General features: G+C 34.2%; 1 protein-coding gene across 6 annotated transcripts in view; it reads right to left on the reverse strand.

The window, feature by feature from the left end:
- nej (nejire) overlaps positions 1–26,149 on the reverse strand; it is a 304,634-nt gene that overhangs the window by 133,390 nt on the left and 145,095 nt on the right. For all 6 annotated transcript variants that reach the window (XM_069841285.1, XM_069841284.1, XM_069841283.1 and 3 more), the window contains one exon: positions 9,909–9,963. In XM_069841285.1, coding sequence (XP_069697386.1) covers positions 9,909–9,963 — 55 coding nt within the window. The remainder of the gene's footprint in view (positions 1–9,908; positions 9,964–26,149) is intronic.

The raw sequence follows: 26,149 nt of genomic DNA on the forward strand, positions 1-26,149 counted from the left end.
AAAAAAAAACATGCCCAAATGTTAAATAAATTTGTACTTGAAGTACTATAATCAAATGGAGAGTAAATGTTATTTCATAGTATGTAATACTGTTTTATACTTATTTCTACTAGCTCTTTCAGAACATAAATTTGGACAAAATTTTATAACCCCTCAATACAACAATAATCCTGATACAGTGAAACTTCCCTTAACGGACACTTCCCAATAGCGGACATTTTAAAATTCCCCTGCAAAATAACATTGGCTCTTATGATAAAATTCTTCCAAATAGTGGACATTCTCAATAACGGACGCGGACACTGAAATGTATCTCCCAACAACAATTAAAACTTCCAAATAATGGACAGCGTGAAAGAAAAATAAGAAAAAGACGGTTGTAAATTTAACGGAATTCTTTGCAACAATCATTATCATGCATTTGAACGTTTTTGTACTTTATTGAAGGTAAGCAGCACAGTTGTTAGTTGTGATACTGTACGTGAGCAGTCCGTACTTTCTTAGTTTGTCAAGTTGAGTGTTCGGAAGTACAGTCACATTAAAAAGTCACAAAAACGTAAACGTTTGTCACTGAAAGAGAAAGTGGATATTGTAAAGCATAGTGAGAAGGAGAAATTAAGTATTCGTGGGAAAAAGTTTAATGTGAGAAAAACTCAGGTTAGTGAAATTTTGAAAAACAAGGATGTTATTTTAAAATCATACACTGAGAATGGAAATGAGAACACAAAAAGAGCTTTTCCTAAAACTGAAGGGCTTGCCATTGACAATTTAACATATGAATGGTTCTGCCGTGCTAGAGCAAATAAGATGCCTTTATCTGGGACCTTGATTAGAGAGAAAGCCTTAAAAACTGAAAAAGAGTTGGGCTATTCTAATTTTAAAGCTTCGGGTGGTTGGCTAGACAAGTTTCGGTCACGACACAATATTTCCTACAAAAATGTATGTGGTGAATCTGCTTCTGTTGATCCAGAAATTGCATCTGACTGGAAAAGTAAACTTACTGATATTTGTGAAGGATGAATATGTACGAGAAATTTTAATGTACTGTATACAGTACATACTAACGATTTTCTAAATAGCGGACACTTCTCAATAACGGACATTTAATTTTTCCCCAGCGGTGTCCGCTATTCGAAAGTTTCACTATATAACAATACAAGTATTTCAGCCCCCAGATTGTGTACATTTAATCTTCTTCACATGGGAAAAACATAAAAACTCATAACATGTACGTAACTGTGCTGGATTGTATGATTCAATTTGGGCCAAAAAAAAGGTGCTTTTAGGACACTACTGGCCTAGATGAGGAAATACTGATAGGAGGGCAGGAGTGTCATACTTTGATGGCATTTTTTAAGTTGAATAACATTATTCAAGGCTCAATATGATAAAACTGAGAAATTTTCGTGTAACATTGATGCAACTCTGTCCCTGGATGATAACTAAATAACTGTGGCATATTTATAGGAACATTGTAAATGAAAGAATGACTGATCTATGCAAAAATGTTATTTTATTCCAAAAATAAAATTGTACATTGTTTAAACAATAACCCAAAAACATGTAATAGTTTTCCTAATTTTACAAATTTTCAACCACTTTCTACAGCTAAACCATAAAAGATAGATATTAGGCATGGGAGTGAAATAAGTTAATAAATGCGACCTTCTGCAAAAATGCTATTCATTTAGATTCATTTCTTACGGTTTAGGAGTTACGATCATTTCTATTCGGCTTACACAACTCTATACTAAGAGCATGACGCAATAACCTTAACAAATGCAAACTTGTGAATTCATGCACAGAAAAATATATTTACAAGAAGCTGTCGTACAGAATATACACAACTCTGTATCAAAAGAAAACGTGATAATTCCAAGTCTACCAGTAAAATGTATCCAAATGAAAAAGAGACTACTCAATGCTGAATATGTATGTGAGTATAAACAACGCAGAGCTCAAGCAAACACTACAAACATCTACATCGCCATGTCTTTGACCCAAGTGCCCCCTGCTGGTCTTCCATCCAGGTAGCCCAGGTTCGATCCTTGGCCAGGTCGTGATAAAATTTGTGGCTGACAAAGCAAACACTGCAGAGGGTTTTTCTCGGGGTACTCCCATTTCCCTCTATCATTCCACCACCACTCTCCATCTCCCCCTCATTTCATCTATCATCTGCAATAGGATCATTCCACAATAACTCACGTTACAATCAGACATATTTATTAACTTATTAGATATACTAAAACAAAACATAAGGACAGTTATTGCATTTAGGAACATTCACGACAGTAACCTACAAAACATAAGGACAGTTATTGCATTTGGGAACATTCACGACAGTAACCTATCTATTGGCTCTACAACTCAGTCTCAGTCTTGAACACCTCCAGAAGTTTCCTCCATCTTTCTCGATCCAATGCCACTATTTTCCAATTTCTAATTTTAAGACTATGAGTAGGGACCGGATTTTTATGTAATATCAAGGTGTGAAATATATACATATTTATGTAAGAAAAATAAGCTCAATATGTACCAAAATATGTAAAATCGTTAAAATATTTCATACCAATATCTGGCAGGTATAGGATAGGTAAGACTCTCCAGTTGTGATTTCATAGAACACCCGACATTTTTACCGCACACTTGACACATTACTATTTTTCCCATCTGTAGTGAAAGCTTCGTCCATCGCAATCCATGATGTTATTTTTGTCGTTATGGTTGAAGATACAGGGGTCATTTTAGTTTGTTAAAAGCAGTAGATAAACTCACTTTCACTTTATACTGTAAGTACTAAAGCTAGATAACTGAGTGAAATGAAGGACATAACAGAACTGCAAGCACTGTTCCGCTTTACTGTATTGGGAGAAAATAGGAGATGTGGGACACATGCATTTTAGCTGCTCCCTATAAGAAACAAAGTACCTACTAAAACCTCAAACTATAGGCATTTACAAACTGTTGTTTGAAAAGTTACATTCCTGTCTCATTCAGAAGGGAAAGATTATTCCAGCCGAGAACCATACTTTCTAATTGCTTGGAAAATCCCATTTCTGTACAGGTCTGCTAAATTTAAGGTAAAGAGGTCAAGCAATAACCTTAAAAGCTATTTATTTTAAATGTTCAACATCTTTCCAGTTTGTTCCTTTATTCCAGCTTCTTTTCAAAAGTCGACTACTTTATTGCAGCTCATGTCAGACTTGACATGGGTTTTTCCCTGGAAGGATTAGGAAGAGGGTGGGTAAGGTTGCAAATTGCATGGGAACGGCTTATTAAGACGTGTGCAGAACAATTATTATAGGTCAAGACAAATCATGTCGTCCTCGTCCCACTCCACCGCATGAAGGCAACGCTACTTTCTGAGTGATTTTTACAATACAAGGTAGTTGTATGAAAAAGGTTGCCTTTTGTTTACTCATATTTTCAGTGGGGGGGGGGGGTATGGGGTGAGTGCCTCTATTATTTTCTGGTACTAAGGATGTTATGTTTTGTCCCGAAATATATCCTTTCTTGGGTAGGTAAAAAGGCTTTTTAAATCTGTGTATTTCAAAGTGTAAAGTTCCCCAGCAGAAGTATTTTTCCTCCTTTTAGAGAAGTAAACATGAATAAAACCACTAAATATGTAGATTTACGTAATAGCAAGCCATAATATGTAATGTGGGGTAAATATGTAAAAATATGTAGTACCAAATTTTAATATATTAGTGGTAAAGATTTGTTATTTATATACGTTTAGGTTAAAAGGAATATAATATGTAATTACATAAAAATCCAGTCCCTAACTATGAGTGTCATCGTCCACATCGTCAATCCACCTGAGTGGTCTATATTCTTCCTTCTAGTGTCATCAGAAATGTCTTCCTAGGTATTTTCATCCTCACTCATTCTTATTAGGTGCCCTGCCCATCTTAATGTCAATAATTTTATATGTTATAATATCTATGTCCTTTGTTGATGAGTATAATCTGTGATTATAATGTATGCGCCATACATCTCTATCTCTTACTGAACCATAAATCTTTCTCAGTATTTTCCGTTCTAAGCTTTCTAAATGTCTTTCTTGAGCTTTAATGATGGTCCATGGCTCTGCTCCATGTCAGAACTGGTCTTATTAAGATTCTAAAAAAAAAAAAACATATTTTGTTCATCTTGATAGTAGTTATGACAGTAACCAGTTAATTGGGAATATAATTATTTGTGACATTGATGAAATAGTTGTAATTGACGCTACAAAAAAAAATTTCCAAGCAAAGACAATTATGCCATTTCAAATCTCTTTGGAAACAAAAGCCTTACACGTATGCAGTTCTATCAGTATTACTGTTTAATATATTTAGAAAACACAGTCATTTTCTTGAACCATGGGTAACAAAAAGAGGAATAAAATAAAATAATTTTATTAGGAAGTGCTAGTAACTCATGTTACATTTTGTCCGTAAGAGTAAATTTGTGACCATTATGTTATGTTACACAGTGACCGATAAATATCAGTGGAAAATATAGGAAAATAAACTTTTTTAACAATTGTCTTGTATAATATTGCCAACAAAGGTGATTTTCTTACTTATTACATGGTGCATGATGCCCCTATAATTTTAAATGTTCACTGCATACACAATTAACAAATGGACATTTTATTTCAAAAGAATTTTAAAATAAAGGGTGCTATATATAATACAAACCCAATTACACTTCTTTGATATCAAGTTTCTTATAAATTTATTCTGTCCCTTTTTATTTCAACAACTGCTGTAGATAACTTGCATAAATTCTGATCCAGTTTCACATATGATGTGTCTTCTTCATTGGTTTTAAAAAGCAATTCATAATTGTCAACACTCTTGAGAGACATTATTTTAACATCAACTCATGTACAGAAATTTGCAACACATCTGAAACTTCGGTTGTACTATCATCAAAATTCACTACTAATACAAAAGTTCCTATTTCAATATTAAATTACATTAATTCACTTCTTTGCTTGAAAGAAAATATCTGCTGACTCATCAGTGTCTGCAACATGCACCAAAGAATTCTTAGTAACAGACTTTGAAGTCGAAGGGCTGATATGTCTGATAATTATCTGGCTTCCTTACTTAAAAAGAAGGTAGCAACTTTTCCTTCTTTATGGTAGGCTTAATGCAGTTGGTTCTATTTAACTCTCTTCATAAGCAAAATGGACACGTAATGTTCAAGTCTAAACATGTCTTAGGCCATTATCTCTCTGTTTATAATAATGTATGAAATATAAATCTCATAACCTGACAACTTTGCACATTGAAAAAATTGCTTGTAAACAGATGTAGCAAGCGCAAATAATCACCAAACTAAATTGTGGGAAAATACAAGAATAACACATTTCCAGAAGAAAATATATTAATGTGAAAGTTCACTTCATCTAGGCCTATTCAGGAAATATGGACATTTCAGAGAAAATGATAATTTACAAATTAAGTGCTTTTTCTTTCTTAATTTTGTGGAACGACCCAATAGTAAAAATAGGCTGGGGTGAAGTCTTGGAGGTAGTACGGGTTTCCGATGCTGATATTGGAAGGAGGTGGAATTCTGGGTCCATAAGACTTATCAGGCTAGTTGTGTCTGGATGGGACCTGGCTCTATCAGGGGCGAGGCAGCATGATGCCCCACCTGTCAGTATCGGATTCATGATTACCATCCAGACTACCTGTCGGACTTGGACAATCATGGCATATATAGAGCGCACAGTCAGCCAAAGAATGCCAAAGTGTATAGATCAGTCCCAAATCCCACCCTCATACAGCCAAAGCCAAGCCAAATCTATGTCAACCCTCGCTACAAGGCAAAGCTGTTTTAATATAAAACCTAATATTTAAAGTTAATAAAAGTTAATCCTGGCTCCAAGGTTCCCTAATCATTATTTATAACGACATTTGTGTAGTACTAACGTTCCTGCTAATTAAATTATTTAACATTGAGTCTTATGGATACATGGATGGGGATTATGAATTTTTTCGTTCAAATGAAAAATTAATGATAACAGTGTTTGTTGTACAGTAGAACCTTAATTATCTGTTAAAATGGACGAGAAGGAATTGACGATCGACCGAAAATGATGGCTAATTCATTTTACTGAGGCAACACTAATTATAGTTTAATGCTAGTGTTTTTTTTTTAATTAAGAACTAATTATGAGCCATTTTAAAAAAGTCTGTTACTTTCTTTTGCTCCATTTACTTTTTTATTGATGTTAATTTTCAGTTTTCTAATGTGAAAAATGTCTGCAGCTCATCTATGGAACTCTCTACCAGAACATGTCAGAGACTGTCGGACATTGTCTAGTTTCAAAAATAAATTAAAATTGCACTTTTTCAATTCAGATTCCTCTCAGTTATAAGCCCTTTCCTTTGCGATAGTTTTGTAAAAATATAGGCTATATATTTCTTTCCCTTCCTTTCCCATTTTTATTCTTTTTATCAGCTGATGAATTTATTATCATAGCATTTTTATTGTTAATTTTATTTAATTTTTCGTCTTTTTTCTCTTTTTTTTTATTATTATTTTATTACATTCCATTTTGTTATATTCTTCCTTACATTTTCCATATTAACCATTTGTACTAAATGAGTTGTTTTTGATATATTCCAATGTATTTTACTTTCTTTCTTTTTCCTATTATGGTATTATTTTCATGCTGTTTAGTGTCGATTTTATTATGCTATTATTATTATTTTCTTTTGTATTATGTTAGTATTTTGTTCTTTAACTTTTTGTTAAATTTTAACTGCTTGTATACTTTGTGACCTGGTAGAGTGTAAGAGAAGGCCCTATGGCCTTAACTCTGCCAGGATAAATAAAGAATTATCATCATCATCATCATCATCATCATCATCATCATCATCCTGATCCAGGATATGCAGTAACAAGTCAACCCAAAGCTAATGACGACGTAGTACACAAAAAGTAGTCCTACTTCGTTAATCTACTGGATATTAAGAAATTAAAGAAAACAAATCAAAGATTCGTATATTGAGAACTACTTTTATAGAAGTTATAGCATTGTCAAGTATATACAGTCGCGAAACTTGAGTTTATGAGGGTACTAGGAATAATAGACTGTGCAGATACTATTTCGCATTGCCTGTAATGAGGCGATAGTAGCGATCCTAGCGGTTAACAACTATCTATGGATGCATATTTACTATGTACTGAGCTTCGTAATTGTATATACTAGACTGTGGTTATAGTCTAGAAATTAATCTTCACTAACAAAATCACCAAATTTATTATTAACTGCAATAGCAGGCAGATTTACTTTTAGCATTCAATAAAACTGTGACGTTATTTTGCTTCACTTTTTAAACTATTTACTCTGTTCACTGTACTATATATGTTCACAAACAATGAAATATTGATATGCCATAGGCCCTACATGAACAACAAAACAATGAACCATTAAAAGACAGACTGAGAAGAACACATCTTCCATACATGACACGAAGAGCCAAATAAATCTTAGTATAATTCGCACTCTTGCCAACTATGACTAGTTGTTTTGTAATGGAAGAGATTATATTTAGTTCGAAATAGAGAATATATTTTATTACTTTCATAAATTGTGAACTTTCAAGTTCAAATTGCTTCCTTTAACTCGAAAAGTGCATTAATCGTAAAATATAAGGCTTGGTGAACTGTAAAATTTTGAACATCAATAGTACTGTAGCAATACAGTGTGGTAGTCTCTGTTCTTAACATAACATTGTGTCATTAACCAGACTAAACAGCATGCACCTGCTAATTCACACGATGTGATACTGGAGCAAATTTCACATCCAATATTTCAGTTGAACAACATGCACATCTAATTTGCACGATGTGATATTGGAGCAAATTTCACATCCAATATTTCAGTAGAGTAATACATTTATACTGCCATATTTGTTGACATCGGTTTGTCTTAGATGATTTATGGTTTTTATATACTGCTGTAACTGGGGGATGGAAAATCGAGGTTCTAATGACGTATAAACATTAGACTGTATTATACATATGCAATCTAAAAACGTTCTGTTCAATGCATAGTAGTTCAGACATTCAGATAAACTCTTTTCAGTGGCATTTAGAACAGGACAATATTTACAGTTAAAAACTTACTGGAAAAAGCATGGGAACATAAAGTTGAAATATATCAAATCTTTGTAGACTTTCAGAAAGCATATGATAGTATCAAAAGAGAGAAATTACTATATATAATGAAATCATTTGGTATGTCAAACAAACTAATTATATTAACAAAAATGACAATGGATGATTCCTCGTAACATGTAGAATTGGGTTCAGGTATCACAGAAGGTTTTAAAGTGGAAAATGGATTGAAGCAAGGAGATGGATTGACAATAACTCTATTTAGCTTAGCTTTGGAATATGTAATAAGACAACTACAAATGCAAACAAATTCAACAATATTCTACAAATCAGTACAGTTAATAGCATACGCAGATGACATTAACATATTGGAAAGGACAAAACTAGCAGTCTCTGAAGTTTATAAAATATTGTAAGAAACATCAGAGGAAGAGGGCCTTAAAATTAATGAGAACAAGACAAAGACAATGATACAAAGATAAATAAAAATAAAAACATTACAGCATTTGAAATTAAAGATCATGAGATTGAATTGTAGAATGCTTTAAATAGCTGGAGAAAGTAATGATGAAACTGAGGGAATCAAAGAAGAGTATTAGCAGCCAACAAAGTATACTTCTCTCTCCAAAATATATTCAGATCTAAAGAAATCCATCGCACTACTAAGATTTCAAATCATCCGTCCTCAAGTGAGGTTGACCACTGGGATCCAGAATTAACAAAATATGAAAGATAAAGGGAAATGAAACGAGCAAAATACTGATTCGATTTGTACATTAAAACAAAAATTTACGTGTTAACATATAGATGACAGTGTAAAATTTGAAGAGAGGCCTTCAGAATTTCCATTACAATCTTCTGAACCACATAAAAGGGAATTTTGAAGGATTTAAGGATATTACATGTAAATTTTGGTAAACAACCCCTCACTCCAAATAGTAAGCCTGCAAAATCCCAGTTGTAAAGACATGAGGCATGGAAGACAAGGTACATATTTAGCTCGTTTGTCATCATTTATCTGCAGTGCTTGATTCGTGTCTCGTTCAAAGCAAATCATAGGGTCTAAGACCATCGCTTTCTGAGTTCTTCTATTGATGGCAATTATATCGACTCTTCTATGAGAATAAACTATACAAAACATTAATAAAACCTGTACTATGTTATGGCAATGAAACTTGGACACTGTCCAAGACAATGGAAGATTCACTGAACATCTTCGAGAGGGAAGTCTTAAGAAGAATATATGGACCAGTATTTGAAAATAGATGCTGGCGTCTAACATGGAGGAGGAAGTATATAACCTCTATAAAGATTTAAATGTGGTACAAAATATTCCCAAAAATAAGAAGATTAAGATTGGGAGGACATTTAATAAGAATGGGAGAGGAGAGAATTCCTAATAAAGTATTAAATTGAAAATTTTATAACACTAGACCTGTAGGAAGACTGAAAGCCAGATGGGAAGATGTCTTACAAAATGATGCACTACAGATTCTAAGAATTAGAGGCTGGAGGGGACGAGCTTGGGACAGAGAAGATTGGAAACATCGACTGAAGGAGGCCAAGGCCCAGAAGGGGCTGTAGCGCCATTGTGGATGATGTTCTCAGTGGCATTAAACACAGCGTTCTTTGATACTGTCATTACTACCACAATTAACTCTATTTGCTAAATGTACTACAAGCATATTAACTCAATAGGACATAATTCCTTCAAGCAGGTACAAGAAAGATTCCTCTTAAAAATTATTTAAACAACATGTAAGAGTTTAGTATATGTGACTTACCTAATTCTTTCTGGATTTTGTATATTTTCTCTGCTAGCAAGTGGTAGTATTCAGACTGTAAAAACAAATAAAAATCATCTTAACACAGAAATGTAAGAAATGCAACAATTATGTATATTCCACACATGATTATGTACTTGGCAATAAATTTCATATCCAAATTTAATCATGTATGGCTGAATTAAAACATTCATATCTGAGTGAATATGGTTAATTTAAACAAAAATGTTAGTTAAATCTGTGCACATTACAATGCTGCGAGATTTTCCAGTTGTTTACACAAAGTCATAGGCACAGAAACATCCAACATTTCGTAGCTATTTATCACCTCTATCATCAGGGAAGGACTGGGGTATAATCTTATTTATTAGCTAATAAGTACTGTTATTGCAAGTTATCTTGAACCTTACATCCCCTAAGTCTGTCTTTCGAACTGCTCGGAACGGCATGTACTCATCAATAGGGAGCGGATTTTTATGTGCTAAAAAGTACGAAAATATTTGCTAAAAATAAAAAAATATTTTTTTAAATATGACAAAAATACCTTACTTAGCTTGGGAAAAAAAAAATGTTACTAGGTACTCACCAACCACACTTGAGTGCTAGTAGTTGGCCGAGAATTGCAGTGAACAACAAAGGTCATCTCCAAATTCTCCATCACAAATGCATGCCAATTATCTCTGAGCAACGACTTATACTGTGAAAACGATCTTTCCACATCACAGGACGTCAGACGTGCATATTTAAAGAGAGGAATGTCACAAACACAAACACCGTCAATTTCACCTACAGGCACATCCTCCAATACTTGAGCAACTTTACACATTTTTTTATATCCACTGTTTTTCCCAAACACATTCTGGAATTTGTCCCTTAGTACTAGTACTTCTGAACCTGGTAGCGAGTCCAGTTTAATTTCCACGGCAAGCACCTCCCTGTTTCAGACAACAGGTTTTTGGATGTTTCGAGTTTTTTTTATGGAGTCACACAAGAAACTTAGATTTGCTAATAGGAAAGCCAAATCGTTTTTTAAACAACCATCTTTCAGTATATCTTGAAGGATATCGATTGATGAAGCCCGATAACAGGGAATCACAACAAGACATATTGCCTTACTTGATGTACATGAGCGAGAGATGTTTAAATTGAATAATGTTCATACCCAAGCTCTTATCTGTTGTGTTTTACAAACAAAGCGTGGAATGAAATCATCTCCAGCAACAATAAACATTCCTAATTATGTGTTGCAAGATCTCTCCTCCTTGTCCATGTTAATTTATTCTCTAATAATAACATTGATATGCTGCCTAGCAGTTCTCAGAACTTGAGGCAATACTATTACAAAAATGGATCATGGATACACCACACAGCGCTTAGAAACACGAAGCAACCAACAATTCTTAAAAAGATAACGTACTTCTGAGTGATATAAATGATTTAGTTTTAAAATGTTTAAAAGTTCTTGTAAAACATTATTTAAGTAAAAAAAAACTCCAAGATTTATGTGTTTATAACAGATTTCCTGAAAATATGTATTTACATAATTTTTTTGTGAAAATATGTGTTTTTATGTGAAATAAAATTCGGGTTTTAAACTTGAAACTTCATGTTCGGAATTTTTAACTTTACTTTATTAATTGTGTTTTATCACATGCAAAAATAATATTTAATTACATAGGAATCCGCTCCTTACTCATCAACGTAACGGCACGGCAAGGATGCCCTTCCCTCGGGTAACATGACTCTTTTCAGAAAACGTTGGTTCTTTCACTTTATGGCTCTCTACTGTAAAAGAACTTGGTTCACTACAGACAGATCATCTCACGACACTCCGGTTTTGAGAGCAGAACATAGTTTCGTTGCAGGTTTTAATTAACCTGTAATGAGTAAGTATTTAAATATAATCGCGTGTACACTCCTCCGCTTCATCCGGGCTGGGGACCGCAATGGCAGAGTTACTGCAGCTATTTCTGCAGTATACATTATATAGGCCTACATGACTTACACATACAGCTGATATGTACATATTCTTATAACAATATTTTACAGTGTTATTATTTGAATTTACATTAATTTACAATTATACATAATCCATATCCCTATCATTATTGCCATCATCGTCATAGTCTTCAACACTTGGTCCAAAATTAATTATTATTTCGTCAATGGCATCATCCATTCGGAATTATCTTCTTAATCCTAGGTACTACTTTCTAAACAAGATAGAATTCTTCGATTGTATCCCGAATGACATGTTGATCGAAGTCCACTTCAACTTTACACAAGTCCTAATTCTGGAATTAAATAATATGTTTTGCAGAACTATAACAAAATAATAACTTACAACAGTATTTCATTATGTCGCTCATAGTATACACACTATTGTACATACCTATTATAGCAGTAATTTCTAAACTTTACATACCTATTCCTTCCCGGAGTAGTGTGGGGTTCATTCGGTTGTAATTCAATACTCTTTTTAATTCTCTTCACGGAACTCATACTTTTGCCAGAGTATTTAGCCGCTTTCTCATATTCCTTATCAAGAGGTTCCAGCAAACATTTGTTTAATTTTTCTTCCTTGCAGCACTTAATTATATTTGCGATAATTTCTCTTTCTCCGCTGTGGATAACAGCGTTACTTTTTCTCCGCAGTGGTGTGATTTCACCATAATTACTACCCTGTGGTTGTGCTCCATTGTTAACACTACTGGTACGCAGTGAAGGAAATAGCTCTATGTTTCTTGACAAGAGATTATGATGCGGAGCATGCGCAAACAACTCAGTTGGCTCCACCCATGTTATGCGCTTCCTTCCCTCTGCTCTTCTGTCCCCACTCAGGAAATTCTAGATAACTTGCAATAACAGTACATACTTTTTTTTTCATTTAATCTCTCTGTACATTTTCACACAAAATTTATTCTCTGTTATTGATACTGAATCACTATGAACATTGAATATAGAGATGTTATTTGAATCAGCAGTAGCAGTGACATGTTTATGAATACATTACAGAAGGTTAAGAAAATAACTATAATCAAACATTATAGCTCTGAAGTTGTAACACCTGAACGAAACACGAGCAGTGGAGTATTCAATATGTTGCCTGAATGTGTCTCCCTCCCCTTCAAAGTAATGAAGCAAAACAGAGACACTATCCATTCATAACAATATAGCTGTTCGTGTTAAAATAATTTTATCTATAACAACGAAGTATAAATATCTCATTTTGCCCACCGGTTCCTGAACTCAATTCCACTAAGGTCATCATCATCGTCACTAATTCCACCATAACCATCATCATAATCATCTACAGGGAACGGATTTATATGGACTAAAAATATATGAAATATGTAAATATATATGTAGTTATTTTTACCAAAATATGGAATTAAATATGGATTTTTACCAAAATATGGAATTAAATATGGACTTAAAATTATAAAAAAATGACTATGTACGTTAAATATTGGTACATTTTAATCAAACTAAACAAAAAATATAATGGACGTACCTTATCTTCCAATGTAGTTTCAACAAAACACAATTTTTATTGTCTGTTACCATAACAATAGGTTACAAACATTTCTTTCAAGTGCTGAAAAGTGAATCTTCTTCTATTGTCTCTGAGGATAGATTTATACTGACTAAAAGAGCGTTCGACGTCACAAGAAGTAACTGGTACATAATTCAATTTCACAATGTCTGCTGGGGATAAGTCCAAGTTAATCTTCACTGTTGATTCACCACTCATCACAGCAACAACCTTTTGTAGTTCTTCATATCCAGGGTTTTTTGAAAGTACAGTGTCCACCTTAGCTCTTACTGCATCTGCAACTTTACCTCTACCACGATTCAGTTGTTCCACAGTACTATTTATAATTTCAAAACTTTCAGATAGTGAAAGGTGCCTATTTTGGAGACTTTTGAGCGTTTTTATGATGCATGAAAATGTATGCTGAATGTGAGCTAAGTCATTCTTCACACTTATGTCACAGGTAACTGTTTTCGCAGTATCAATTGAGACTGCATCTTCAGAGTCCAATGCAAGGAGAACATTGTTAATAGAGTCTATATGTTCGGCATAATATTCAACTGCTTCTAGCCATGTACCCCATCTAGTTAAAATTGGCTTTGGTGGCAATGGAATTTCAGGGTACATTTCTTTCAACACGTTAACTCTACTGGGAGCTTTGAGAAATACTTTTTTCACTGATGAAATCAACAAATCTACTTTAGGGAAATTGTCTCTGACCACTTCTGCCACACGATGAAATGCATGCGCCACACAAGTAAAATGAGTCAATTTAGGATATACAACAGATAATGCTTGTCCAGCTTTGACCATATAAGGGGCAGCATCGCTAATAAAGAATAACACATTATCGTACATAATACCCTTTGGCCACAGGATACCCATAGCTTCGTTGAACAGTTTAACTATACTTTTGTTATTGCACTTTTCTAGAACATCACAATGTAAAAGAATTCGTTCAGAATATTGTTCACTTAACAAACCGATAACTACATTACCAACAAGTCTACCTTCTTTGTCGGGAGTCTCATCAATGGAAACCCAAATTGAACTATCTTTAATTTCATCTCTTATCTTCTGTATTGTCTCATCGTAGATGGATGGAGCATACGTCTTCCTAAGTGTTGACTCATCCGGGATTGTATGTTGAGTATATTTTTCAAGGAATTCCCTGAAGACCTTATTCTTTAGTTTGTAGAGAGGAATATCAGCAGAGATGAGAGAACGGCACAGGTCGATGTTAAACTCAGATCTTACATTCGATGTTGTTGGTTGTGTTAAAAACAATTGTCTCTGCTTGGAATTTAGTTGTTTGTTGGCCTGATGTTTACTAGTTGTAATGTGTTGTTGCACCAGGAACTTTTGTGTAGATGATACTGCACACTGACACAAATTACAAAATAATATTTTATTGTCAGTTGATAAACCATCTTCTTTAAATTCTGAAATGTAACTTGTTAGTTTTGATTTTAAATTGACTGAATGACGTACTTTTGGCATATTTACCGTCTTTATAGTATGATTTACAAAACTGAACCTATGTGTACTCTGACTGGCATTTAACTGTTGAGCTGCACAACTGAAGTCTGTTAAAAATTTTAAATTAAATTAATACAGTTTTGTAACTTACTTTCCCATTGTTGATAGGACTGCTAATTTTCAAATAACTCTGATGTTAAAGGGATTACTGAACATGTGTTTAAATCTCTATTGTTGAAATGTATTTTTAAAAGTTAATGGAATTTTGTTTTGTTTTATTGTTAAACCTAATATAATATGGACTGTTTTATATGAAATATGGAAAATATATGGAAATTAACGAAAATATGTACTAAACTCTAAAATATGGAAAAATATGGAAAATAAAAGTAGGATTTTTCAACCCTACACATTGTGAAACATAAAGATAATGCAAAATATAAATTATATTAGCTTTATAAGTAAATATGTATTTACATATAAATCCTTTCCCTGATCATCTATATTATTATAATCTCCCACATTAATTATCAGTTTTCTGAAGGATGCACTGGAAAGTATTGGTGAACAGAAGAAGAGTTCAGGACAGGAGAAGATATCAGATGAGAGACGACATTAAGATATATGGATCATAGGTAGAGACTAAGAGGAAGGCAGAAAATAGGGAAGACTGGAGAATATTGGGTTTGCAGTGGAAGACCTGATCTTGGGCAGAACACTACGAATGAATGAATTATCAGTTTGTTCTGTTACAGAATCATGAATGGCTCCTGAGTCATGTTTCTTCAATCTGTCAAACCCGCTAGCATCTTGAAGATCCGACTTTGCTGTTATTAACTGACATTTCTAATCTGCCAATTGCACAGCACTGTCAAAAGTGAAGTCTATATTGTTCTTTGTCACATATTCTTTTATTGAATCCCATATAATTCAATAGGGCTTAAGTCTGGACAGCATGAACGTCAATTTTAAATATTTTAAAGGTAGGTTTCCTAAGCTTTATTAATGAATATAACTCTGGTTGGTACATTTTTGAGTCACAAAGAATACCATACTGTGTAAGCCAAGTTATTTTCTGGTTGAGGACATTGGTGCGGGTTAAAGCTGGACACTGTGGCATGAAGCATATCAAGGGAAGATTTAGGGGGGAGATTTGGTATTTAGTTTTCTGCTACTTCTCATAATTCACAAAATTCTTACCATTATGATAACATCCAGATTTAACACCAACATAGGAAGTGTTATTTATAAAACTGTCTTCATTACTTGCATGTACAGTTACCACTCATGAGAGCCCTTGGAAAATGGAGTTAATAAACCTGTTTTCGTTAACCTCACCCAAATCATAACATATGTGAATACTGTTCGACTTCTTGAAAGAAGTGTGAATTTTCTTTGGATCAAAAATAAACCTTCCAATCTTTAGACCTTTGATGAATAACACAGTCATTGGTAAAATTAACTTTACTTTTATCTTCTCTACTTGGGAAATGGCAAAGAAGCAAGTTGCATGCTCATTCCCAGGTATCGACATGTCCGAGGTGCTCCTTAATGGATCCTGTCATAGGTCTTCTGTTCCTAGGCCAATATTGTTGTCTAATGGTGGCTCTTTCCAAAAACGCAGCTGAAAGTTAGTCATAAGTTGTGCAATTATTGTTTTCCCAGTGTGTGGTCATATCCACAATGCAGTCACTAAACATTCTTCTATCAAGAAAATTCGTAAGTCCGCGATATTTTCATTCACTGGTTGCTCGTTTGATAGTTGCCACTGTTCGATTGTGTGAGTCTTGTTTCCATTGATCAAATTATTGTCTCGATTGTTGAATAGTTATATATACAAATATAAACATACAAGACATTAATATCCAGGAGTATATGGACTTTTCGCCCACTCTATATAATAATGTAAATGTATTTTATTACTTATAATAATGGTAATGTGACCAGCCTCATGGTCTAGTGGTCAGAGCTTCTGGCTATAGTTCATGAGGTCCTGGGTTCGATTCCCGGTTAGAGCAGAGGAATTTTTCTATATAATAATGTAAATGTATTTTATTACTTGTAATAATGGTAATGTGACCAGCCTCATGGTCTAGTGGTCAGAACTTCTGGCTATAGTTCATGAGGTCCCGGGTTCGATTCCCAGTTAGAGCAGAGGAATTTTTCCTTAAAGGGATTATTCCTGTGTTCGTCCATGGTCTGGAATTTAGGTTAAGTTTAGATTTAAGACCTCTCCTGGCACCACATTATCATAATCATCCTATCACATCATCGGGGTAATATAACTCCGCCTTCCATGCGCCCCAACCTCAGAAGTGGGTTACAACTAAGCCACAGCCAGGAGAGAAGACCAGAAATGTCGAAAGACAACCTGGTGGCATTGGATTAAAAAAAAATAATAATAATAATGGTAATGTCTTAAGCCCCGTTCCCATGGCGCATGGCTTGTCGAACCTGGTCTGAAGTTTGTCAAATCCTCGCGCCGTGGGAACGTAAAGGCTCGACCTTTCCTGTGAAATGTCGGTAAATGTTCAGACATCAAAGGCTTGTGGATCGACGGACGACAAGCCTGAGTGCGGCTCGTGCACCCGTTCCGACGGCCTGTTGTAGATTGTGTAGCGAATATGGAATCCACAAAATCAACACTATAAAGATAGGAAATGAATTCAAAGTAATTTAACAAGCATTGAGTGTTCTCTGAAGGAGCTAAAAAAGAAGAGGGAACATCTGATGGCTACTTACAGGAAGTTGGCAATGAAAGTCAAAAACAGTACAAAAACTGGAGCTGGAACTATCGAAATATACAAGCCAGAATGGTTCACGTACGACAAAATGGCGTTATTTTTGCACACTGTTTACACACCAAGGAGTAAGAAGCGCTTATAATCATTACTTATTAAATACTCGTAATAGTTCTAATTGATGATGTGGAAAGACGAAAGATAGATTTTTATAATTATATCGATGGCTATTTGTTAACACATCTTATCCGCCAAATTCAAATCACTTGACTGATCTCTGATATAGCGAAGGGTCATCTGGGAAATCTTTAGTGTGGCCACCAAAAATTTCTGACAAACTTTAATTTCCACATATTTGAAGGTAATCATCACATTCAAATGACTTCTTCTGTCAAGACAAAGTGAAGAGGAATTTTTCTCAGCTTAGGAAAATTAATTCTTTACTCATTTTAGTCACAAACTACACTGATTCCAATAGCATAGTAAGGAAACTACTGTGCTGATTTTATTCGTGCGCAGTATGTTACAATAGATGTTCAGCGATTACGACAAGAGCACCTGCACTGAATTAGTTAAAAGAAAAAGCGCAAAAGAATTTAAATACTCATTATTGTATAATTTCTATCGCTGTTTTTAAATCCATTGTGCTTGCACGTAAAATTAAACTAAATTCACAATGATTGCTGATTTCTGTAATGAATTACTGTGAACTGTAAACAAAAAAAAAAAAATTACCTTATCGTCTATTGCTAGGAATAGGACCCGAAGTAAATATCACAACTATCATAAATTTTATCTTCATAGCCGAAATTTCTATCTTATGAGCCACTTGGTAACAAAAGATACGATGATTATTTGGGAACTGGGCATGTCTTAAGACGATTTGTTGGTCACCAAAATAATTCCTAAACAGTTAAGATAAAATGTACTTCTTGTTTTCTCATTCGATATTAAAGACTAGCTTACGCCGTTTTGCCAGGCTGTGCATGGTTTTTCCTCTTCATTACGCAAAAAAAAAAAAAAAAAAACTTTTTTGAAAAAGTGGCGCTTAAGATGTTCTGCCGATCACTCATCGATATATTATTTCACTTTCCATTTATTTACATTTTTATTTTTGAAGTAGTTATTCGTAGATACTGTAACAACATTTGCATAAATTAATGTCTACTTCCTCGTCACTGTCCGATTCATAATCTTTATTAACTTTTATTGAAAATTATTTCCATTAACCAAAAAAATTAAAATTAAAGAACGACGAAACAAATGAAACTGAAGAACGTCCGGCAATGGAGAAGTGGTCCACTCAAGATTTGTCAAGCCACGTGCCTTGACGCGTCGTGGGAACGGTGCGTGTTCGAAATTCGACAGATCACAAGCGACCTCGAGAGGCTCCAGGTTTGCCAAGCCACACGCCGCGAAGCGCCGTGGGAACAAGGCTTTATTGTGAGAGATTTATCAATTACACTTTATTATAGGCATGTACATAAACAACCACTTATCAAATAGGCTTCGCTAATACTATCCTCAGTTTCAGGTATTGTAGATATAGAGGCGAGAGACTGCACAATTGTAACAACAATATTAACTACAAGATAATATTTACACAAAGCATTCATTAGGTTTAGTAATAGTATTATTAATGCAAACAGCGTTTAAATAAGGTCAATCCATGTGAAAACAACAAGCCTCACAACCTGGTCCTCTTAAATCTTATAAATATTTCGGACACTTCTTATTAACAGAAATTAAAGTTTACAATAAAGCTTCTTTTACACGTTTCGCACTTAAGCGTTTTTCAAGCTTATTCTTATTCTTCCCCCCACCCCCACAGATCCTGGCAAAATTCCTGTACGTTCCATCTTATTTTATTTCGCATAGACATTTCTCGTTTATTCGTTTCTTTACACTCCTATGAACACATTTTAAGCTCCAAGAGATACAAAACATTATATATACATTCTGAACCAATTTTGCAATAAATTGGGTTTGCAATGAAAATGTAAGAACGCGAAAATACAGTATGTGTTTATTGTTAAGATGCGGCCCACTTTGAAATTCGAAGCTGCCCATGCTTGTCCTTAACAATCTTGTATCTTTTAATGATGCTGTTACAGCTTTAGAAATAGTAAAATATTTCGTAACACATCATCATATAACTGAACAGATTACGAGTATAGAACGGTTATCACAATTTGAGAGCATGGTTTATTCCTTAGGAGCAAGCAGTCCAAAGTAGCTGTTTTTTTTTTTTTTTTTTTTTTTTTTTGGTCAAGTAGTCATATTATGTCATTAAATGAAAATCACACAGAAAGACCGAGGTAGGCAATTTCGTAAAATTTTCTGGATTGGAGTTTGAACTGTAATATATCAACCAGCTTTGGCTCTAAGCATCTAAGATTGCCTACAAATAATCTTAAATTCGTCAAGAATATATGTTATAAATTTGAATAGGCCTATAGTATCACATACTTAAAGATGGCAATTATGAAGTCCTAAATTTCTCTTGTAAAGATTTTACTAAACTGAATTCTTTCCTCTATAATGCTGAAATGCTATTTCAGATGTAATTAAGCGTCACTTCAGTTATACATTTTTGTCATGAGTTTTCTCTCTTCAGACCTTATAAAATGTATGAATAAAGTTTTAATGTAAATATTATAAGAATTATTGATAATTATTGATATTAAATGAAATTATGGAGAAGTTCCAGTTATCACATATTCTAGTACATCTTAAGTTTTAGTTAAGGTATAGAACTGATCTTCGACCTATTTGAAAGAAAAAAAGCAGAGGTCTTTAATTATGGATCCCTTTTGAGTTTATATACAGAGTGATTCACGAGGAATTACAGTCACTTACAGAGCTTATTTCCGAAGACATTCTGAGCAAAAAATGTCATATAAACATTTGTCCGAATCTCAAATTTTCAGAGTTACACTGATTTGAAGTTGTTTGTAAAATACCATTATTCTTTAGTTTTGAGGGTAAAAGAATATTACAGATAAAGAATGAACTACTCAGGACTATCATTTCTTTAATTAGCTAGTGTTATGAAGCTTAAAATGTTTTGTGAATTCTATAGTTGCTTCGTATAGTTTTTTTTAACTACAAAATTAAATTTTTCTTACACATTGTTCACATCAATTGTTACAAATCACGCTACTCTTGTAAATTCTTTAAGAATGAACATAAGGATGCATATTTAATGATAAAACACACATGTTAGGTCAATAATACAGTGTTAATTGATTTTATGAAATACATTAAAGGTGATATGTTAAGTTGTATGAACACTAATAAGTACAATAAGTTTATTGAAGATGTTAGTCAGACATGTTTCGGAGATGCTTCCCCATCTTCAGTGACTAATTACAACGACGATGTGGTTCTGTTGTTCGAACCGATCGATCAGAAGTAGTGAAAGGATTAGTGCGATTAAATTGTTTAACTTGCTTCACGAGAAAAATTCTTTGTTGGCTGTGAAACAGATTTCTGTAATAACAAGAATACAGATAGGTGTGGAAACAGCTATTGTATATCATCATCATCATCATCATCATCATCATCCTGTCAAGTACTAGTCCCAAAAGAAGTTACCGCCTGAAAAAGCGATTTTCTTGCCATCTTTTCATAGGTCGACCAAGTGACTGTTTCCCATTTGGACAATACTTCATTATTGCCTTAGGGATCCTGGATGAAACCATTCTTGAGACGTGTTCCTTCCAGTTTAATTGATATCTGGAGATAAAGTCCAGTACTGATGAGACATTAAGTTCTTGAATGATTTCTTCATTTTTCTTTCGATCCCATTTAGTGTAGCCAGCTGTTCGGCGCATGAATCTCATCTCACAAGCTGTTAGTCTGCTTTCATCTTTTGTCCTTATAGTCCACGCTTCACTCCCATAACACAGGACTGGTCAAGCTATTATTTGATAAAGACGAGTACGAGTTGATTTTTGTACTAATGAAGGTTTTAAAACTCTACTAATGATGCCCATTGATTTGTTGAATTTTACAATTTTCTCTGATAAATCCAAATTTTCAACAAAAGAAAGTTTATATCCTAAATAATTAAACTCATTAACTCTTTCCAAAATTGTGTTATTTAAACAAATTTTGTTTGGTATTGGGTATTTACCACAAAAGGCCATTATTTTTGTTTTGTTAATGGATATTTCCATTGAATATTTTTGAGTTATTAAATTTAAATTGTGTACTGACCATTGCAAATCATCTTCAGATGTTGCTAGTAAAACAAGATCATCTGCAAATGTTATTACATCTAATTTTAAATTTCTGTTAATAGTGATATATCCGTGTTTTGTTTCTCTAAAATCTTTCACAGTGGCATTCATATAAACGTTAAAAAGCAAAGGAGAGAGGCCACAACCTTGTCTGACTCCTGAGTTTATTTCCGTCCAATGAGTTATTTGTTTCTTTTATTTTTACTGCAATAAGGTTTGATTTATAAAGGTTATAAATATTATATTATATGATATTCTTTGGGATCTGATCCTTTGTCAAAATTTCGAATAACAAACTTCTGTTCACTTTATGAAATGCTTTTATAAAATCAATAAATGCCAAACGTGTTTCTATATTAAATTCTCGATGCTTCTTAATCAAAATTTGCATTGTAAAATATCCATCACAGCATGATCTGCCCTTCCGGAAGCCATTTTGTTCTTCACTAAATATATCTTCATGACATTTACATAATTTATTCTTAATAATACTAGAATAAATTTTATAACCAGAATTTAACAAATTGATCCCTCTGTAATTGTCACAGTTGGTCCTATCTCCTTTCTTAAATATTGGAATAACTAATGATTTTGACCAATCTTGAGGTGGATTTTCTCCTTGCCATATGATATTTAACAGATTTAAAAATCTTATGAGAAATGACTGACTGGAATGTTTGAATAGGTCAGTAGGTATACCATCTTCACCAGGTGCTTTGTTACTCTTTATATTTTTCAAAAATGTTTGACGTTCTTCTAAAGAAATGGAGTCTCTTTGCAAATCATCTAACTCTTATATCTGAGTGGAAGGACAGTTGCTTGTCCATAAATTTTGATAGTAAGTAATCCATTCATCATGGGGGATTATAATTAATCTGGCATTATCTTTGTTTTCACTATTTAAATTTTTCAAAATTGTATATATTGAGGGTTGGGGTCTTGTGACATCATTTTCTAAAATGGTTACAAATTGTTCCCAACTTTTTCTATGGTACTTTCGGACTTCACGTTTGGCAATGGCTCTTTTCCGGTGGTATTCTATTTTATCTTCCTCTTTCTTTGTACTAATAAATTTTAAATATGCTATCTGTTTTTCTTGTATAATTTTTCTAATTTCATCATCAAAATTCTGTAGGCCTTTTGTCCGATGCCATTTTCGTTTTTTTGCCAAGACTTTCGTTAGCTGCTTGCATTAAAATTGTTTTGATATATTTCCATTCCTCTTCTACATCAGAGCTTAAAGGTGTTGTTTCTACCAAATTATCTAATCGTCTTTGATATAGCCATTTTATACTAGTGTCTTGAAGTAAAGTAACTTTAAATGAAAATTATTCATTCTGGTTTGTCTTTTGTTTTTTTTTTTTATACCAACGTGGTTTCAATCTTACTGGGAAAATTAATAAATAATGGTCAGATTCAATTTCTGGGCCTCTAAAAACTCTTGTATCTAATGTAAGGTTCGCTAAATTTGTATTAAAAATCACATAATCTATTAATGATTTCGAACCTCTGGCCTCCCATGTAAACTTGTGACTATCTTCATGATCGAAAAATGTATTCATAGCTTCCAGTTTGTTATAAATAAGAAAATCTATTAATCTTACTCCATTATTATTGCATGTCTGTTCTCCGAAAGTTCCTATGGATTGTTTCACTTTATAATTTGCAACTCTTGCATTAAAATCTCCTAATAAAATAATATAATCATTTTTATTTATTTTATTTAAAATATATTGTAATTCATTATAAAATTTATCGTTTTCTTCTTCCTGTCCCTCTACTGGTGCATAAACTCCAATAATGGAAAGATATCCTGTCGAAAGTTTGAGCCTAATTTGAATGAGACATTCATTCCAAAATTTATAATCAAAGATACTGCATCTAAAGTGTTTATGTATCATTAACATAATCCCAGCTCGTGCTCTTACTTCTGAAAGTACTCCAGAATAAAACTGAATATAATTTTGGGTTTCTTTTGTCCCTTTTAATTTTTCCTTTGTTTCAGAAACAGCCGCAATATGTATTCCTTTCTTTGCCAAAATGTCATCTAATAGCTATTGTATATAGAATTCGAAAATAGGCAAAGAGAAACAACAGTAATTTGAGAAGTGCAGGCAAAACTCGCAATAAAATATGTTCTCTCTCAAAAAAGTATGATTTCACAAAATCCGCAATCAGGTCCAAAATCAACCAATTCTTTTTTTGTAAATTAATTGTTTATATAAAAAAAACCGTTGGCTGAAGTAGTAATGATGTTGGACTCCCTAATTTCTCTCGATCTACATGGAAGTGATTACTGAAAATTATGAAATTTAAGTGTCATGCTGTGGAAGAGCTGTTGTGTTCTATAGGAGTGACACTGCTTTAAGGAGAAGAAGGTATCGATTAATAAGGCAATTCAAGTCCAAGGGAAGAAAAATATTTTACGTAGATGAGACTTTGCAGAACACCAGACCCACAATACAAAGGGATTTAATTGACAAAATCATGTCTTCGAAGCAAGCCTTCTTGACATGGTTGTCCGCTGGTCTTAAGAATTCTACTAGCAAATGTAAGAGGCTTGTGGAGGATTTAAGACGCCCCTGCCATCTATGATCACCCTACTGAACCATGTTATACTGTAACTTTCTATTTCGGCTATTCAATTGTTTGTTGTAGCAACGTCGGCTTTTAGATTGTTGTAACTTTTGATTTCATTAAAGCAGTCTTTCAGTGAATACGACGACACGTCTTCTCTCTTTGCATTCCCCACAAAATTTTGGTGCCGAAACCCGGGACAGGGAGAGATATTCGTAATTACTATTTGCATCTGACACTAGAAGCAATATCGTGTACACTTCACACTTGAAGACTCCGAAAGAAGACGCACAGCACGCTGAAACTAGTGAGAAGTCACCCTTGCTGTAACATGACTAGGAGGCGGATGTGGCCACTCACTGACGCTATTACTGCAAGATAAGTTTTGTTGTGATATTATATGGACATGTTAACTAGTCAGAGATCAAATTAGTGAATCGACAGAACAGTTTCATTTGTGAATATAACTTTAGTAGAAAGATTGCTGTTAAATTTATTACTGCTTACTGTATCTTGTTACTGTGAAGTGATTGTAGTATCTTTATCGACAGCATATAACACTACCACCAGAGACACAGTCGATTAAGGGGCTCAGTTGGTCACACAGGCTTATATATACATTTATATTAGTTTTCGGAAAAGTAATTCCTGATTCTGACAAAGAAGCGACACTACACCACTTGAAACGGAAACGCACGAAAGAAAGGAAGAATGCTACGTGTTTCATTACGGAAATAGATGCATTTACTGATGACACCAGCCTAGATGACATTGAATATTTCCGTGACCGGCTTCAAGAAACCCTGAGTAAATTGGGCACACTTGACGACGCCATCCACGATCTCCTTTCAGACAGCGAGTACGATGATGACGTGGAGAAGTGTGAGTACTGGATTCCGCTAAACGCGCGATACAGAAAGCGTCGCGAAGGATTGGGAATAGATTATCAACCTCGATGACGAACACAAGTATCTCTGATAAGCAGGCAGTCGCAACTGCACCAACACAAGCTTCCATCACACACTCGGTCCGACTACCACCGATCAAGCTCGAACCATTCTCCAGAGACGTTGAGACCTGGGCACGATTTTGGGAGCAGTTTGAATCATCTATAGATAAGGATCCCTCCCTCTCTACAATAAACAAACACATATTTCTCCTGGCTATTTGGAGGATGAACCAAAACAATTTGTTGACGGAATTCCTGTGATTGCAGAAACGTACGAGGAGACGAAGAAAATACTACGGACGCGCTACAGAGACAAGAACAGGATAATTCAAGACACTTAAGATTATCTGGAGGATGTAAAACCCATACGAACTGCCACTCCTGAAGCACTGAACACTACATACATAGAATGTCACCAACGGATGCAAGCCCTTCGAGCACTTGGAGAAGATGTCAATGGATATGGAAGGATCCTCGCGCCTAAAATACTGCGAGCGTTCCCGGACGACATCTGTCGCCGGTGGATAATTCACGTGAAGAGAGAAAACTTATCAGAGGGAGATATTCTCAAGCTAATGGAATTTTTGGGCGAGGAAGTAGATGGCGCCCTGACTACTCAGAAGATCCATGGTGACGCCCTCTCTTCTATCTATATCCCTACAACAGCAACACTGCGAGTTGGGACCAAGACAGGATCCAGATCGCGTAAGAGCAGG

The sequence above is a fragment of the Periplaneta americana genome, chromosome 12 (assembly GCF_040183065.1).
Source record: "Periplaneta americana isolate PAMFEO1 chromosome 12, P.americana_PAMFEO1_priV1, whole genome shotgun sequence".
Classification (NCBI taxonomy): domain Eukaryota; kingdom Metazoa; phylum Arthropoda; class Insecta; order Blattodea; family Blattidae; genus Periplaneta; species Periplaneta americana.